Source organism: Balaenoptera borealis (genome assembly GCF_965194805.1).
Source record: "Balaenoptera borealis genome assembly, chromosome: 3".
Classification (NCBI taxonomy): Eukaryota; Metazoa; Chordata; class Mammalia; order Artiodactyla; family Balaenopteridae; genus Balaenoptera; species Balaenoptera borealis.
The window spans coordinates 154811238-154828671 of NC_138866.1; the positions used below are offsets into that span (position 1 = coordinate 154811238).

The 17434-nt window shown below is 47.6% G+C and overlaps 1 protein-coding gene and 1 pseudogene across 9 annotated transcripts in view; both read left to right on the forward strand.

Annotated features, from left to right (window-relative positions):
- PCSK6 (proprotein convertase subtilisin/kexin type 6) overlaps positions 1 to 17434 on the forward strand; it is a gene marked incomplete at its 5' end in the record, with an annotated part of 193657 nt that overhangs the window by 95412 nt on the left and 80811 nt on the right. For all 8 annotated transcript variants that reach the window (XR_014242794.1, XR_014242795.1, XM_082386016.1 and 5 more), the window contains one exon: positions 14049 to 14221. Coding sequence is in view for 6 of the 8 variants with exons in the window: in XM_082386016.1 (XP_082242142.1) it covers positions 14049 to 14221 (173 nt within the window). The remainder of the gene's footprint in view (positions 1 to 14048; positions 14222 to 17434) is intronic.
- Positions 732 to 12342, forward strand: LOC309625951 (testis-specific Y-encoded protein 10 pseudogene; annotated as a pseudogene). The gene has a single exon. The product of its transcript is annotated as a testis-specific Y-encoded protein 10 pseudogene (transcript).

Here is a 17434-nt window from a genome sequence, read left to right on the forward strand (position 1 = left end):
GGAGATCCAGTGTATCCTTTATCCAGTTTTCCATCATGGTGATCTCCTGTTGAAACTACAGCAACAGCGTCACAACCAGGATACTGATGCCGATACAGTCAAGATACAGAACAGGGTCACAAAAGGGTCCTTCATGGCGCCTCTTTATTACCACAACCACTCTTGCCCCAATCCCTTCCTTAACCCCTGGCAACCACTCTTCTGTCCTCCATTTCCGTAATTTTCTCATTTCAAAAATGATGTAAAACGGAACCATAATTTGGGAACAGGAATGTTTGGGAATGTCTTCCTCTCGGAAAAGTGAATTAACTCTAAGGACCAGTTAGTAACCAGGATTAAGAAATCACTCTGTTTTCTATTACAGAGTATCCAACCACATTGGCCAACAGAGTTTGTTAAATACTCTGTGGTAGGATTAAATCATGGTATTGATAAATAGAAATATGCCAATTACAATGTATACATAAAGATGCTCCATTAATATCAGCATTATAGATGCCAGAGAGTTAAATGTAAACTTTCCCCCATCATACTTCCTGAGAAGGAATTAGAGTTGAGAGATTAAAATTTAAACAAAAATCCAAAATTTTTGAATCCAAAAGAATTGACTGAAAAATCTCTTTTTCTTTTATTTTTAAACATGTGAAGAAATGAAGTTCAAGATTCTTCCTCCCCAGCTGTCTAACTCACTTTTAGCTAGAGGTTGTAATCAATGTCTGGCTAGCATATATTGATTTTTAAATCAATAGAAATATTATTAACTTTTTTATGTTCAAATATTTTTTTCTCCAGTTTGTTAATAATTGTTATTCAATATTGGTGTTAAAAATTTTATTTTTATGTGGTCAGAATAATTTTTTATCTTTAATTTCTGACTTTAGTTTTGTGATTATTATTGTCTAATTGATTTGTAATGAAGCTCAATAAAACTTGAAAAAAAATGGAGATGCGTTCCCAACCCCCGCCCCAGTTGGCCCCCTACCCCCCCAAGTCCGCATTGCAGGGTGACTCTAGTCGTTGGGCCTGCTCTGTGGGCCACATGCTGTGCTTCCACCTCCGGCTCCTTCATAGCTGTCCCAGCTCAGGGCCAGGGCCACATGGTGAGTGAGGCCGGCCTGGGGAAGGCGGCGCTGCCCAGGGACCCTGGGTCATCCTAGGTGTGGGAGGGGGTCCTCAGAAGCAGGGGCCCGCAGTCCCCCAGGTGCGGTGGGGACCGCGGGCACTAGCTGATGGGTCGGGCAAGGAGGGCCACCATCTTCAGGGTAGAGGTCGTGCAGCAAGGCACGGCTCTGGAGGAGCGAGAGGTGGTGGGGATCGGGGAGGAGTTGGGGCTGCTGGTGGAGGATATCATACAAGTGGTGGAGGTGGTGGCGGAGGAGCGGGAGCAGGTGCTGGCAGAGGAGCGGGAGGAGAAGCCCCAGGAGCAGGGGCTGGAAATGCCAGGGCCACGACCCATGACTGCCTGGCCCCTGCTGGAGGCGCTGGAGGCCCTGCAGTTAGAGCTGAGCACTCTGAATGCCCAAGCCAGCAGGGCCTACACTTGGCTCAAGCACAAGATCGGTCAGAGGCAGAAGCCTCACTTGGATTGCAGGAGGGCCATCCTCCAGGGCATCCCTGGCTTCTGGGCCAGAGCCGTTATGAACCACCCCCAGATGTTGGCCATAATCAATGACCAAGATGAAGACATGCTTAGCTACATGATCCATTTGGAGGTGCAGGAACTGGGCCATCCCAGGCACCGCTGCAAGTTGATGTGTTTTTTTTGGAACAACCCCTACTTCTGGAACAACGCGATCATTAAGGAGTAACACCTTAGCATCGCTGGATATAGGGCGTCTCGTTACACTCCAGTCCAGTGGTTCTGGGATTATGAACTGGGAGCCCCCAGTCGCAGGCAGGACACCACCAGCCTTAACTTCCTCAACTGGTTGTCTGATCACAACTGCCCAGGGTCTAACAGGATTGCTGAGATCATCAGCGAAGACCTGTGGCCCAATCCCCTGCACTACTACCCCAGGGAGGAAGGCTCCACTGGAACAGACCCGGAGATGAAGGCACTGAGGGAGCATTAGAATTTGGCCAAATAGCACAAGAGGCAGGAGGCGTCTACAGATGCGGAAGATGGGTGGATGTATGTACCTATGCGGTTCTCGTGCCCAGGGGAGAAACGAGGAAAGGATGGCCAGTGAAGGTTCCAAAGAGCGGGACCCCACGTGCCAGGAATGACGCCCAGAGAGACATAAGCTAACAAGTGGAAAAAAAAAAAAAAAAAAAAGGAACCATATACCATGTAACCTTCGGGACTGGTGCTTCTCACTCAGCATGGTTCTTCGAAGATTCATCCAGGTTGTTGTGTATATCTGTAGTTTATTGATAAGTAGTATTCCATGGTATGGATGTGACACAGTTTGTCTAACCATTCACCCATTAGAGGACATCTGGGTTGTTTCTAGTTTTTGGATATTACAGGTAAAGCACCTAAAAACATTGTTGTATAGGTTTTTGTGTGAGCATTGTCTTCATTTTTGGGGGATAAACATCCAGGAATGCAGTTGCCGGGTTGTATAATAGTACATGTTTATTTTTTTAAGAAACTGGGAAATTATTTTTCAGAGAAGCTCTACCATTTGACATCTAACAATGTATGAATGATCCAGTTTCTCTACATACTTGCCAATGTTTGGTATTGTCACTGTTTTTTTGTATTAGACATTGTGATAGGTATATCGTAACATCTCATTAATTTGCATTTCTCTAAGGCTAGTGATGTGAGGTATCTTTTTATGTGCTCATTTGCCATCCATCTATCCTCTCCAGTGAAATGTCTCTTCATGTCTTTTTCTCATTTTCTAATTTTTAACTATTGAGTGTTGAGAGATCTTTATATATTCTAGCTACTTGTGCTTTGATGATTATGTTGTTTGTGAATATTTTCTCCCATTTTGTAACATGTCTTTTCATCCTCTTTAACCGGGTCTTTTCCAGAGTAAAATTTTAAAATTTTGATAAAATCCAATTTATTAACTTTTCCTTTTAGGGTCATGTTTTTTGGTATCAATCTTAGAACTCTTTGCCTTATCTTAGATTCTAAAGATACTCTCTGGTTTTTTTTTCCCTAAAAGCTTTATAGTTTTATAAAAGTTATATATTCTGAGTTTCATTTTAAGAGATCCAATTTGAGTTAATGTTGTATAAGGTATCAGACTTAGGTCAAGGGGTTTTTTTGTTTGTTTTTTGTTTTGTTTGCCTATGGTCATCCAGTTACTCCAGCACCATGTGTTGAAATGCCTGTCGTTCTTCCACTGAGTTGCTTTGCACTTTTGTCAAGAGTCATTTGGGCATATTTGTGTGGGTTTATTTCCGAGCTCTCTGTCTGTTCCATTGATCTATGTGTCTGTCCCTCTCCCAGTGCAGCAGAGTCTTGATTATTATAGCTACAAAAAGTTGTGAAATGGGGTAGACTGATTGCTCCCACTTTAGTGGGAGCAATAAGTTCTTTTTCAAACTTATATGAACTTTTCTAGTTCTTTTGCCTTTCCATACAAGTTTTATCATTATCTTGTCAATATCTACAAAAAATATCTTGCTGGGGTTTTGGTAGGGATTGTGTTAGACCTGTACATCAGTTGGGAGAACTGACATCTTTACTATGTTCAGTCTTCACAAACACAATACCTCTTTTCATTTTTTTAGATCTTCTTTGATTTCTTTCATCAGCACTATGAAGCTTTCACTATGCAAGTCCTATACATGTTTGGTTAGATTTATACCTAAATATTTCATTTTATTTAAGCAATGATAAAAGGCATTGTATTTCTTTCTTTTTTTCTTCGTTGCTGTGCGCAGGCTTTCTCTAGTTGCCGCGAAGCGGGGGCTACTCTTCATTGCGGAACACGGGCTCTAGGCACGCGGGCTTCAGTAGTTGTGACACGCGGACTCAGTAGTTGTGGCTCTCGGACTCTAGAATGCAGGCTCGGTAGTTGTGGCGCACGGGCTTAGTTGCTCCACAGCATGTGGTATATTTCCAGACCAGGGGTCGAACCCGTGTCCCCTGCATTGGCAGGCAGATTCTTAACCAGTGCGCCACCAGGAAAGTCCCAGGCATTATATTTTTAATTTTGATGTTCATGTGTTCATTGTTAACATACAGAAATATAACTGCTTTTGCATGTTAATCTTATATCCTGCAACCTTTCTGAACTTGCTTATTAGTTCTAGGAGTAGATTCTTTAAGATTTTATACTTGATAATGTCATCTACAAATAAGGGCAGTTTTATTTCTTCTTTTTGATCCTTATGCCTTTTATTTCCTTTTCTTGTTTTGTTGCCATGGCTAGAACTTCCAACCTAGGGCAGACATCTTTACCTTGTTCCTGACTTTAGGGGAAAGCATTCAGACTTTCACCATTAAGTATAATGTTACTTGTAGGCTTTTTTTGTAAATACTCTTCAGCAAGTTGGTGATGTTCCCTTCTAGTCATAGTTTGAGAGTTTTTTTTCTTTTTTAAATGAATGGGTATTGAATTTTGTCACTGCCTTTTCCTTGTTGAGTGACACGATTATGTGATTTTTCTTCTTTAAATTGTTAATATGGTAGGTTATATTGGTTGATTTCTGAATATTGATCCAGTACTGAATCTGACCAAGCCCCACTTGGTCATGGTGTTTCCTTTTTTATATATATATTACTGAAACCTGTTTGCTAATATTTTGTTAAGGGTGTTTGTGTCTGTGTTCATGAGGATTCTTGGTCTGTAATTTTCTTTTTCTTTCTCTCTCTTGCTCTTTTTTTTTTTTTTTTGGGACTGTCTTTGTACTATCAGGGTAATCCTAGCTTCAGTAAATGAATTGGGAAGTGTTCCCTCCTCTTTTATGTTCTGGAAGTGATTGTGTTGAATTGGTGTTAATTCTTTAAACTATTAGTAAAATCTTCCAGTGGAACCATATCTCTTTGGCGGGGAGATTTTTTAAAAATTACAAACTAAGTTTCTTGGAAAGTTATATAGGGTTGTTCAAATTATCCTTTTCATATTGGGGTGAGTTGTAGTAGTTTGTGTGTTCTGAGGAAGTGGTCCATTTCATCTAATTTATCAAGTATATTTGTGTAGAGTTGTTTGTAATATTCCCTTATTACACTTTTGCTGTTGGTAGCATCTGTGGGTATATTCTTTGTTTCTTTCCTGATATTGGTAATTTGTGTCTTCTTTTTTTTTTGCTTAGTCATTCTTAACTGGAAGGTTGTCAGTTTTATTGATCTTTTCACAAAATTAGCTCTTTGTTACACTTATTTTCTCTAGTGTTTTTCTGTTTTCAATTTCACTGTTTTCTGCTCTTTATTATTTCCTTCCTTCCTTTTGCTTTGGGCTTATTTAGCTCTTCTTTTTCTAGGATCTTGAAGTGGGTGCTTCGGTTATTGATTTGAGACTTTTCTTCTTTTCTGATGTAAACAATGGTGCCATAAATCTCCCTCTTAGCAATAGTGTAGCCATGTCTCACAGATTTTGGTATGTTGTATTTTCCTTTTCATTCAGTTCAATGTTTTGTTTTGTTTTTCCCTTGAGACTTCCTCTTGGACTTGTGGAGTTTTTAAAAGTGTGTTGTTTTGTTTCCAGCTGCTTGGAGATTTTTCTATTTTCCGTCCGTGGTCAGTTACTAGTTGGATTCCATTGTGGTTGCAGAACACATTCTGTAGGAGTTCAGTTCTCTTAAATTCATTGAGGTCAGGGTCTAATCTATCTTGGAATATGTTCTGTGGGCCCTTGAGAATAACGTGTATTCTGTTGTTGAGTAGAATGTTCTAAAAATGTTTATGAGAACCTGTTGGTTGATGGTGTTGAGTTCTTCCTCATCCTTTCTAATTTTCTGTCTGGCTGTTCTATCGAGTGTTGAGAGAAGATGTTGAAGTCTGGTAGGGCGGTGGCAGCCTCCCCATCCCCGGGCTCTGTCCTGCCTCTCAGCCTCTGAATGAAGCGTGCTGCTGCCCAAGCCCAGCCTGGGCGCCCCTGCCCTGCTCCTCTGGCACTGCTCTCCCCTCGGCAGCAGCCTCCCCACCCAGGCCCTGCTTCCTCCTGCAACCTCATCCCATCTGCTCGCTGCCTTCCCGCAGTTCCTTGGACATCTCATCTGCCAGTCTTGTTTCCAGGGCTGTTACAGTTTTATTCGTTTTCTTCTCTTTTTCCTGTTATTTCTAGGGATTTGGGCCCTGAGTAGAGGTGGACCGAGGGCTCGGTTTTCCTTCGTGGTCCAAGCTCCTTAGTATTTTTATTGTGATGGTGCTAAGTGCTGTCACTGGTTGCTGTTAGTTACCAGATGCTGCACCAGACATGTATACTCGTCTGTGCATCTCATCCTCAGAATGGTTCTGCAAGTTGGATATTAATTATCATGGCCACTTTTCACCAGGGGTAAGTGACAACCAGAGAAGTTCCCTGCCATGTCCAGGTCCACACAGCTGCTGAGGCAGAGCCAGGATGTGAACTCAGGCCTGCTGACCTGAAGCCCGGGTTGTCCCTTTGTGGCTGTGGTTCTCTGATGCTGGACACGGTGGTGGCCGGATGAGGACAGCTGCCACCAAGCCCTGTGAGCAGGAACAGAAGCAGGAAGGAAGGGTCCATGGTGTGCACGCGTATTCTTTTCCTTGTTTGCATTCACATTCCTTCCAAAGATATTTCAGCCTTGCTCTCTCTCTCAGCCTCAAATGTACTAAGCTGTGTACTCCGTCCTTCCTCCGATAATGGGGCAACGTGGGAGGTGGAGGGAAAGGATGGCGGGCCTCACCCCTGTCCTCTCTCCTCACTTAACCTCTCTTTACTCTCTCACTCTGTTAACCTTTTTTTTTTTTTTTTCAGCCCTATGTTTGATCTTCCGCTTCTCACTCCCTGTAATGCTCCTTCCCTCTTTCCCCATCTGCTTCTGGTCAGCACTGGTGGTGGGTGGGCTCAGACTTGCCTGCACCTACCAGCCTTCAGCTCCATCATCATCATCATCATCATCTCCTTCATCTCACCCGCCAGGTGAGCTCCATAGACGGGGCCCTCCCTGCCGGTGCCTTGAGGGGCCCCTGGGTGTGAGCCCGGCCGCTGCATCACGTCCTCCTGGCTTCATGGCCCCTCCCAGCACCTGTGAGACAGGCTTTCTGGGCAGCCAGCTGTCCACCCCACCCCGGCCTGAGCAGAACTTGCTCTGTCAGGGAACCTGCAAGGCAGGCAGTGATGCCCGCACCCCTTTCACTCTAAAGGGCATCAGTCTTTTGGGGCGTTGCTCCCCTGAACTGATGCTTAGCAAGATTCAGACACTTGCCTGGGTCAGGACGGTGTCACCTGGAGCACAGCCTGCCCTGCGTCCAGCTCGGAGAAGCACCCCTGGCCCAAGGGGCAGATCCCAAGGCTGCTAGGGAGCAGGGCCATGGGCGGCTGCCAGGAACCCCTCCCGGGCCTGGCAGATGCCCTGAAACTGAAAAACTCTCTGCTCAGGCTGCATGAAGGACGTGCATCTTTTCAGTCTGTTGACTCTGTTTCTGGGAAGGAAAAGCGAAACAGCAGCAGGCAAATTCCTGTTGGTGTTTTTGTTCTCTGTTTTGACTGGGGAACTGAATCATGCCTTTTCTTTTCGCAAACATGAGACTGTTAAGTACCTAACAGCTAAATTAATCCTTGCCCGTAAATTACTTAATTATGTTAATTCAGACTCACAGAATTCAGTCTCATTAGTGTTTCCATTAAGCAGTTTAGGCTTATGAGTGTTTTAAGAGGACAGTTTAAGCTACAGTTTAATCTTCAAAGGCTCCAAGTGCATTTTCCACTGCAGGAGGATTCTAAATGCCTTGGGAGGTTTGGGGGGATTTAGTGACTGTGGGCAGCTGTAGCCCCACATTCTCATCAAAGACCCCCCGCCTGCTGGGTCTGGGACCCCGAGGCTAAGAGGAGCCTTGGGAAGGAGGAGATGGACAAGCGTGGCCACAGCTCCTGCACCCTGTGTCCCCCTGGTGGCCACGCCCCCGCCACGCTGCCCTGCAGCCCCCCGCCCCAAGGACAGGTGAGCCGGTTCTAGGCTGCGTGTTGGGGTTCCTGAGGTTGTCCTCACAGACACTGAGTGGGAAGCAGCTCCGCTTCTGGGGGTGTGTGAGAAAGGCCGGGGAGAGCACAGGGAACAAGTCCAAGCCTACGTGACAAGCCGGTGGCCTCTGTTCTGGGTGGTGTGACTGTCTTATCGCCACCGTGTTCTGGTCTCTGTCAAAGGCCAGCTCAGGGCATGTGCTCACGTCCTTGTCACAGGTACACATCCGCTAGGGCTCCTCGTGTTCCCACTTGCAGGATGGATACTCGGGTCCCCATCATGCTCTTCTGTCCCCTGTCCCAAGCTGCCAGCTCTCACTGGATCGCCTTGTTCTCTGGCCCCTGCTCCCTGGTGGAGAGACCACGAAAGTCAGTCCGGGTTTCAAATCTCTAGAGCATTGCTGAGGTTCTTCCACTTTTTTATAGTTCTCTGAAAAATCAGCAGAACCTGATTATAAAAGAGTGACCTGTTTTAAAATAGAGTTTTCATTACTATTTAGGTATGACAAGGCCCACAGATCAGGAGACAATGGCCATTGAACAGAGTTTGTTACCCACAGTTCCCAAGAGGATGGGTTATGCCTGGCATGGAGGACACACGGAAAAGCACCAGGGTCGGTCAGGAGGCAGAGGGAGCGAGGGGACCTGTGGGCTTCAGCCTTTATTGTGGTTTCTGCAGGAAAGAATGGGCGAGGTGGGGTGAGCAGGCTTAGGATGGGTTAGTTTGAATCATTTCAGGGCTCAGGGCTTAGGGGCTGCCCCTGCTTGTATGGTACCTGGCCCTGGCCCTGGGGTGATTAGGGCAGGTGGAGAGTAACCCCAACTGTAAAAGCCCCATAAAGGGGGGGTGCTTGGGGGGTGTGAGCTCTGGATTGGTTGGTTTGCATAGGAAAGATGTGCTCCTGGGGGAGTTCTGGACCATCTCCAGGAACTGGCCAGCCCTGGAGCATGGAGGTGTCAGTCCCTGCAGGGTCAGCAAGGCCCCAAGATGTCAAAGCATCAGAATACAGAAAATAAGAGACCCGGTTCAAGACCTACCTAGGAGGGGCCCAGGGCTCCGTGGCAGGACAGGCCAGTGAGTTCACTGGGGCACCGCTGGCTCTAGCTGTGTTTCCACTACAGAGGGAGATTGGGAACCTAGCAGGAGGCCAGGGGAAACTTGGCTTGGCCGTCAGCCGCAGGTCTCCAGGCATTTCGTGTGACAATGGCAAGTGCAGATGTGGCTCACAACCCGGCCGACCATGACCCCCCCGGGTCCTAGGAGGAGGCTGTCACATGTGGGTGTATTTAGAGATCTGAGAGCCCTGTTTGTCTTAGGCCATAATGAGAGTTAACAGAAACCTTTTAGGTTTTTAGCATTTCTAAACAACTGTTGCAACCTCACTTGGCCCAGAATGGCTGTTGGTAGAACAGAATGTACTGTAGTTTTAGTGGGGGGAGAAAAAAAAACCAAAAACCAATTCTCTGTGGATTTATGAAAATAAACTCAGAATTAATAGCAAAATTTGTTGGGGAGGCCTATTTGTCACACTCAGGAAGCTACAATCTCATTTTACTTGCCTCTATTGCTCTAGCATTGCCATTCGTTTGCTGAAGGCAAAATACATTACTTCTAAATAAACAAAAGTGGGCCCTGTGCCCCGCTCCCCTGCCTTCCTGCAAACATTAATAACCGGCTGATAGCTGACTTCTTGTGTGTGTGTGTGTGTGTGTGTGTGTGTGTGTGTGTGTGTATGTGTGTGTGTCTGTTCTTCCTGTTACCTTTTTTGGGGCTTACCAACAGAAATGTATGTTCTCTTGGTTATGGAGGCTGTGAGTCCAAGATCAAGGTGTCGGAAGATCTGGTTTCTTCCGAGGCCTCTCTCTAGACCAGCACACACGGCTGCTTTTCGCTGTGTCTTCTCGTGGTCATCCCTTAGTCTGTGTTGTCTGTGTCAGAATTTCCTCTTCTTAAAAGGACACCAGTCATGTTGGATGGGTGCCCACCCATGTGACCTCATTTCAGCTTAATTACCCCTTTAAGGACCCCGTCTCCAAATCCAGCACTCTGATCTTACTGTTTACTGTTTTAAAATTGTTTATTTATTTATTTTATATCGAAGTACAGTTGATTTACATTGTTGTGTTAGTTTCATCTGCACAGCACAGTGATTCAGTTTTATATATATTTTATATATAAATATTGTTTTTCAGATTCTTTTCCCATATAGGTTATTACAGAGTATTGAGTAGAGTTCCCTGTGCTATACAGTAGGTCCTTGTTGGTTATCTCTTTTATATTTAGTAGTGTGTGTATGTTAATCCCAAACTCCTAATTTATCCCCCACCCTTTTCCCCTTTGGGAAAAGACAAATATCATATGATGTCGCCTATATGCAGAATCTAAAAAAAAAATATAAATAAACTTATTTACAAAACAGAAAGAGACTCACAGACATAGAAGACAAATCCATTGCCTTTGAACATGGAACTTCTTCAGGACGTTTTCAGGGGAAATGCTGTGTCTCGGGCTGCTTCACATGGTCGTCTGCATGTCCACGGGTTTGCCTTGCCTTATACAAGCCTGTGGTTTGCAAAGTCCCACCATAAATTGGAGCAGGAAAAGAGAGGAAGGACAGGTCACTATGGAAAAAAAAGTGTTTTGGGTTTTTTTTTAATAAATTTATTTATTTATATTTATTTTTGGCTGCGTTGGGTCTTCGTTGCTGCACGCAGGCTTTCTCTAGTTACAGCAAGCAGGGGCTACTCTTTGTTGTGGTGCGCGGGCTTCTCATTGCGGTGGCTTCTCTTGTTGTGGAAAACAGGCTCGAGGCGCGTGGGCTTCAGTAGTTGTGGCACACGGGCTCAGTAGTTGTGGCTCACGGGCTGTAGAGCACAGGTTCAGTAGTTGTGGCGCACGGGCTTAGTTGCTCCGTGGCATGTGGGATCTTCCCGGTCCAGGGCTCGAACCTGTGTGCCCTGCATTGGCAGGCGGATTCTTAACCACTGCGCCACCAGGGAAGTCCCGGTTAGTTTTTTTAACTTCATCAAGAGACTTGTAAAATCATTGCTTTCATCAGGTTCTCCTGGGGCCTTGAAGCTATCGTTGGGTGCAGGCCAGTTTATGGACAGTTCATTGTTTCCTGTGAGGCAAGCTATGTGATTCTTCCCTGGGGGGCTGAGCCCTGGCAGCACTAGGAGTTGTCCACCCAAATGCAAACCTGTCAGACCCTGCAAAGCCCCGTCCTCCTCCTCCTCACACTCCTCCCACCTGGTGCCACAGACTGGCCCTTGGAGTGGACGGCTCAGGCCTGCTTATCCTACCCTGGGAGCCCTGAACCCAGCCCACTGCTGAGTCGTGAGCACGCTAACAACCATGAGTGGATCTGCCATCCAAATGATTTGTCCACATTATTTTTGTACCTGACAGTTTATGGGAAATGAGTCTTTATTTTTTCATTGGAGAAATGACTGTTTTCTTCAGTTTGGCGTTTCCAGAGAGCCATTCACATTTAAAGCTAATATTGGAACAGCAGGTTTCCACTGAAAATATTTACCTTTTCCTTGTTGGCAACTTGTCAGTGTTGGGGGAAATAGATGCTTCATTAAAATCTAAATACATTATGCTTTCTTTCTCACACGTCAGTTACTCTTCCTCCAAGATGAGGAGCATTGTGAGAAGTGTTGGGAAAGCATTCTGGTCTTATGTTTTTACTTATTTTAGATGTCGTTTGGCATCTTGTTCTTGTTCAAAAAGAGGCATCCCAACACCTATCACTGGCATGGAGAAGCCCTAGGATAGCAGGTTAAATGTCACCCCTAGGACATCAGAATTGATTGTGGCTACAGTGTGACCGGCGGGGTCTCTTGCCCTGGAAAATCCATTGCCATATAGAAGGGCATAAAGAAAGCAGCTGCCATTTCTCAAAAAGCACAGGGCCCCAGGGCCTTAACAAATATTTAATCCTCCCCACTACCCTGGCAGGTAAGTTTTGTGGAAAACAAGGGCTCGGACAGTTTGAGACCCTGGGCCAAGGTCACACGCAGCCGAGATGAGATTCCACCCCAGGACTGTCTGACCCCTGCTCTCTTCCCCCAGCTGTGAGCTGCTCTTTATTTTGCCTGGGGCCCCGCCTTTGCCACACCACGTGGCCAGCGTCCTGTACTGGTTATGGCCCCTCCTTGGGGTTCGTGGCTTCAAGAGCCTCTGGGCCCAGTGTCTCTGACGCAGCCAAAGAGACGAAGGCCCTGGGCACACAGACTAGCAACTGGGAAGGATGGTACTTGGGGCTACTCTGACTCTCCTCGTCCACCCAGAAATCTGAGAAAGGAGAAAGTGCGATGAGCTGATGCAGCAGAAGTGGCACCACCCCACGACAGATGCCCACAAACCCAGAAAAGATTTGGCCCTCGTAATAACCCCCTTGATCTTCAAAGGGAAATTGGCTCCCACTCTCTTGAAATTAAGAACCTCTGTTTATCAAAAGACACCATAACAAGTGAGAAGACAAGGCATCAACTGGGAGAAGATGTTTACAACATACATAACCAAGAAAGGATGAATTCCCAGTACAAGCAAAGCTAAGCAGTGTATTATGCATACAGTTGTATTAAAGCACCCGTTTTTAAAGGCAATGGAAAGACTAGTCCAAAATTCTGAGCAGTTTCCTCCGTGAGGGGCAGGGCCTGGGTTGAGGCCACAGTGGCTCAAGTTCATATTTTCCCTAGATGGATGTTCACGTGTGTCTTGTTATTTTATTAGGCTTTATAACTAACACGTTTGTGCCAGGCAATCCTTCATACATGTCAAATAGTAAATGTTTTAAAAATAAAGGTAAAAAGTAGTTATTAACAACCCCCGGAGGTAGGTTTCACTATCCCCGTTTTTACAGATGGGGTCAGACTAGCTGCTGACACACACTGGGTACTTACCGCACTCCAGGCACTTTATATGAACCATCTTTTTGAGTGTTTATGGCACCTCTATAGATACAATAATTTTCATCATCACAGTTTATAGAAAACAGAAGCTTAGTGAGACAAGGTAGCTCTTGTAGTCACTAGCTGGTCACGACTGGTGGTCAAAGCAGGGCTTCCCCCGTGGCCTGCCCCATGTCCCTCCCGTGGGTGAGGGGGTGACAAGGCATCTACCCCCACTTGTCCTGTGCCGCTGTCTCCGTGTCTGAACGATGGTGGCATCCCCACGCTGTCCTACTGCAAGGCACCTGAGGTTCTGAATCACTCGGGGGGTCATAGACCGGGAGGCCCAAATCACAGACAGTTATGTCCCACAGTTCTGGAGGCTAGAAGTCCAAGATCAAGGTGCTGGCCCACTGGTTCCCCGTGAGGCCCACGTGGTGGCTGGCAGACGACCACCATCCGTGTCCTCACGCGGTGGAGGGGACAGGAAGCCAGCGAAGGGTGCTAATCTTGCCCTGGGGCCACCCTCCTGACCTCACCTAAACCTAGTTACCTCCTAAAGTCCCACCTCCAGATGCCCTCACATCGGGGGTTAGGGCTCCAGCATGTGAATCTGGAGGGACATAAGCGTTCAGTCCATGATAGGCAGGGACGAGGGGAAGGGAAATAGATGGAGAGCCGGCAGGTAAAGCAGACGGTGTTGAAGTCTATCTCTGCTGCTCCCCTTTAAGGCTGTCCAGCTATAAGGAGCTGGTTCTCTGATGACCTCAGCCCCTTCCTCGGTCAGCACCCATGTGGCTGTGAGTACTCTTGTTGAGTTTTTGATGTCACCCGGGCCTAATCTCACTCTTGTTTTGCCGTGAATGTCCCTGACATTGTGTTTGAGTACAGTTTCGAGGTTCTAAGAGCAGGAGTTTCCAGTAGCTTGGTGTCCCAGCTAAGCACGGGGCCCGGATGCTGTGCCCAGCACCCCGGACAGCTGTGCGGGGACCACGGTCCACACGGGGACCAGTGGCCATGCGGGGACCAACGTCCGCACGGAACCTCACCCACCCACCCACCTTCCATGCGACTGTCACGGGCCTGTGCTTCCAGGCATCCGCATGCTGGACGGAGACGTGACCGACGTGGTGGAGGCCAAGTCCCTGGGCATCAGACCCAACTACATCGACATTTACAGCGCGAGCTGGGGGCCGGACGACGACGGGAAGACGGTGGACGGGCCCGGCCGACTGGCCAGACAGGCCTTCGAGTACGGCATTAAAAAGGTGTGAGTAACCCAGAGCTGCGAGGGAGCCTCAGGGATGGGGGGAATAGTGAAAATATTTAACAGTGAGACATCAGAAGGAATAAAGCCAAAAAGATAATATTAAAAACACTCTCAATCCGACAAACCCAAAGATGATCTTCCAAATGCTCTTTATTTAACACTTCTATGCATATAGAAGGAACTGGGTTCACTCACCTTTTTAAGAAACAAATATGGGACCATCTTCATGCTGTTTCAAAGTATGTCTTATTAAACAACCAACATGTCATATAGGTAAGAAGAAATCTTGTCACGTAGGTAACAGTAAATAAACTTGAGGGACGTCCTTGGCGGTCCAGTGGTTAAGACTCCGTGCTTCCACTGCAGGGGGCGTGGGTTCCATCCCTGGTCGGGGAACTAGATCCCACATGCCGTGCAGTGTGGCCCCCCCCCAAAAAAATTAAAAAAATAAATAAATTTGAGCAGCATACACACAGAATTAGAGTGACAGGGGAGAGCCCCAAAGCAGGACAGCGATGGTGCCAGGACCAGAGCGAGGGAGAAGTCATTTGGGGGCTCAGGGAAGCGGCCGTCCACCAACGAGAGCAGAAGGACGTCACCTCATTACAGAGCAGCTGTTCCGGAAAGTACCAGCTGGTCACTCACCAGCCCTCTGGCTCTGAGCCTTGGAGCCTGACTGCCCCCAGCTGAGGGGTGTATGCAGGTAGGTGGTGGGGATCCCAGACTAACCACCTGGCCTGTTACCTGGGACAGTGCAGGTGGAAGGGGTGTCTGGGCCTCGGCCCACCTGCTCACAGGAACCCCGAGCCGAGGAGCGGTCTGCGTCCATCACGGGGAGTGTGCTCAGCCAGCACCCCCGCAGCAGCAGGTCTTGGCCGTGTTCTCTCCCTGCCAGCTCGCAGCCCAGTGTGTTTAGGATGTGTGGGGTGGACCCCACTGGGGGCTACACCGAGCAAACATCTGAGCATGGGCCCTCCACCCACCGGCTGAGGGGGAGCAGAGGAGGCTGGCAGGCTCCTCTCGGGAGGTCCAGCCCAGTCTCTCTGTGGTCATCAGTTGTGGGTCCTTGTGAGTCAGGAAAGCCTGGGTGGGGGGGTGTCCTGGAGATGACCCAGCTCTTACAAGCAGGGTGGCAAGGCAGATTTCTGGGCGAGGACAGCTTCTTGGAGCAGACACAGAGCTGTGGTCAGCGTCCGGGTGGCCCTGGGAGGCCCGGCGATGCTGGCAGGGTTGGGTCAGGAGGTCCAGGCATCCCCAAGGCAGGGTTTATACCTCTGGTTTCTACAGGAAACAGGACGGGGGCCAGGTCAAGCCCATTTTATTATCTATATTTTTTTAAACGTATTTTAAAAGTTCTTACCTTATTGTAAACCATGCATGATTAAAATGTGGTTAATAAATAGTTAACAAATCAGCTAGTACCAGAGGATTATAGTGAAAGCAGCCCTTATCACCCTCTGCCCATCCCCCCGTGGTGCCCCACAGAGGAGCAATCCTGAATTCTGAGCAACACCGGCTTCATCCAGCTCTCAGGGGAGTGTGGAAGGTGCAGAGAGGACCATGTGGTTCCCCGCCATTCTTGTCATAGTTTCTTGAAATACTGGTCATTTCATTTTTTTTTTAGTCATTCTGAATAAAATATGCCACATAGGGAGCCTTAAATCACAGCTGTCTGAAGTTGTCACTGAAAATCCTCCTAGAGATTTGATGATCTCAGACCGAACCACATTCTCCCATCTGTTTTTCCTCCGCGATGCCCTGTTGTTTGTCACCTATATCCTTTTACTGTAAAATCTGACTTCATCTTTGGTAGATCGTGTGGGTTGGTGGTAGGAGACATCAGACTCTGTACTTTGGCATAAAGATGTGTTTGATGTTGGTCCTCATGTGGCTTGTCACCCAGAAGGGGAGAGTCAGTGTCACTGTGGCTGAAAGCACTGGCTTTGTCCAGATGCCGGGCATGTGCTAGCCCTCTGAGTCTGTGGATGAGGTCTCCGCTTCCCAGGCAAGATGCTCAAATACGTTCCGATGGGGTTGAGGTGGTGGCTTCCTGAACAGAAGTGCAAGTTCATAGCCGGGGTTGAAACGTCCCCTAGAGCCTCTGTCCTGTGGCTTCCATAGGAACGGAAGACCCGGAAAGTGAAAATGCAGTCCTCAGAGATGGCTCAGACCTGGGTGTTTCCTCTGCCTCGTTCCCACGTTCCCTTTCCAGGAAACTGTTTTCAGAAGGGAAAGAGGCTTTGGACGCCTTGATGCCTGTGAGAACTCATGGGTCTAGTGGTACCTGCAAAGTGCAAGGTGAAGAGATGCAAGTCTTTGGCATTCAGGCCTCTGTTATTCAAAGTGGGGTCCCAAGCAGCAGGGCTGGCATCACCTGGGAGCCCGTCAGAAGTGCAGAATCTTGGGCTCACCTGGACCAGCTGAGCCCAAGTCTGCGATGTAACGAGACCCCCGGGGATTCTCCTCACGAGTGTGAGAAGTGCTTTTTGAGGCCATTCTCCATGCTGCTGGAGCAGTAAGGTCGCTTGCCCTGCTTTGCAAAATGACAGCCTTTGATAAATAATTTGGAGTGAGGTGAGGAGTTGGAGGTGAAATAAAGATAGGCTCTGATGGGTTCAACAGCCTTTCATTCCAATTTTCGTTGCTTTGAACGAGCTTCTGATTAATCTTTTCCTACAGGTAGTTATGGGCACAGACACACGCATGTCCTTAGTCCTTTGTGCCTTTTTTCCAGAAGGTTGCCCTTTTTGCTAACTGTAAGTAACTTTTCTGTCGAGCTCTTGGCCGTTTGGGCAGGTCTACCTTCGAGATGTGGAAAACGGAGTGGATGAGGCAGTTTTGAGCCCTGGGACTGGGCTGTCCCTCGAGCCTCAGGTTGGAACTGGTGGGGATGTGGGAGTGAAGACAAACAGGCACAAAAGGGTGGGGACCTGTGGTCTACTTGGTCCAAAAGTGGGGTGTCCGGGTGCTTCTGGAGCAGGTGGGTGCCCTCAGTCCGGGTGGACTTGAGCTCCAAGGGTGTGTCAGGCATCCTGTCAGAAGCAGCGCTTCGGTCGGGCTATGGGGAATTGTATGATTTTGTTGAAAATTTTCTTTAAATTGGCCAGTTGTTGGACCTAAGTGTCAGTTTCCTCCTGTGTGTTTGGACAGGAGTATCCTTGGCAAGGATGCCGGAGCCGCCAGCCCACGTGGAGACGGGTATTGGCACTGC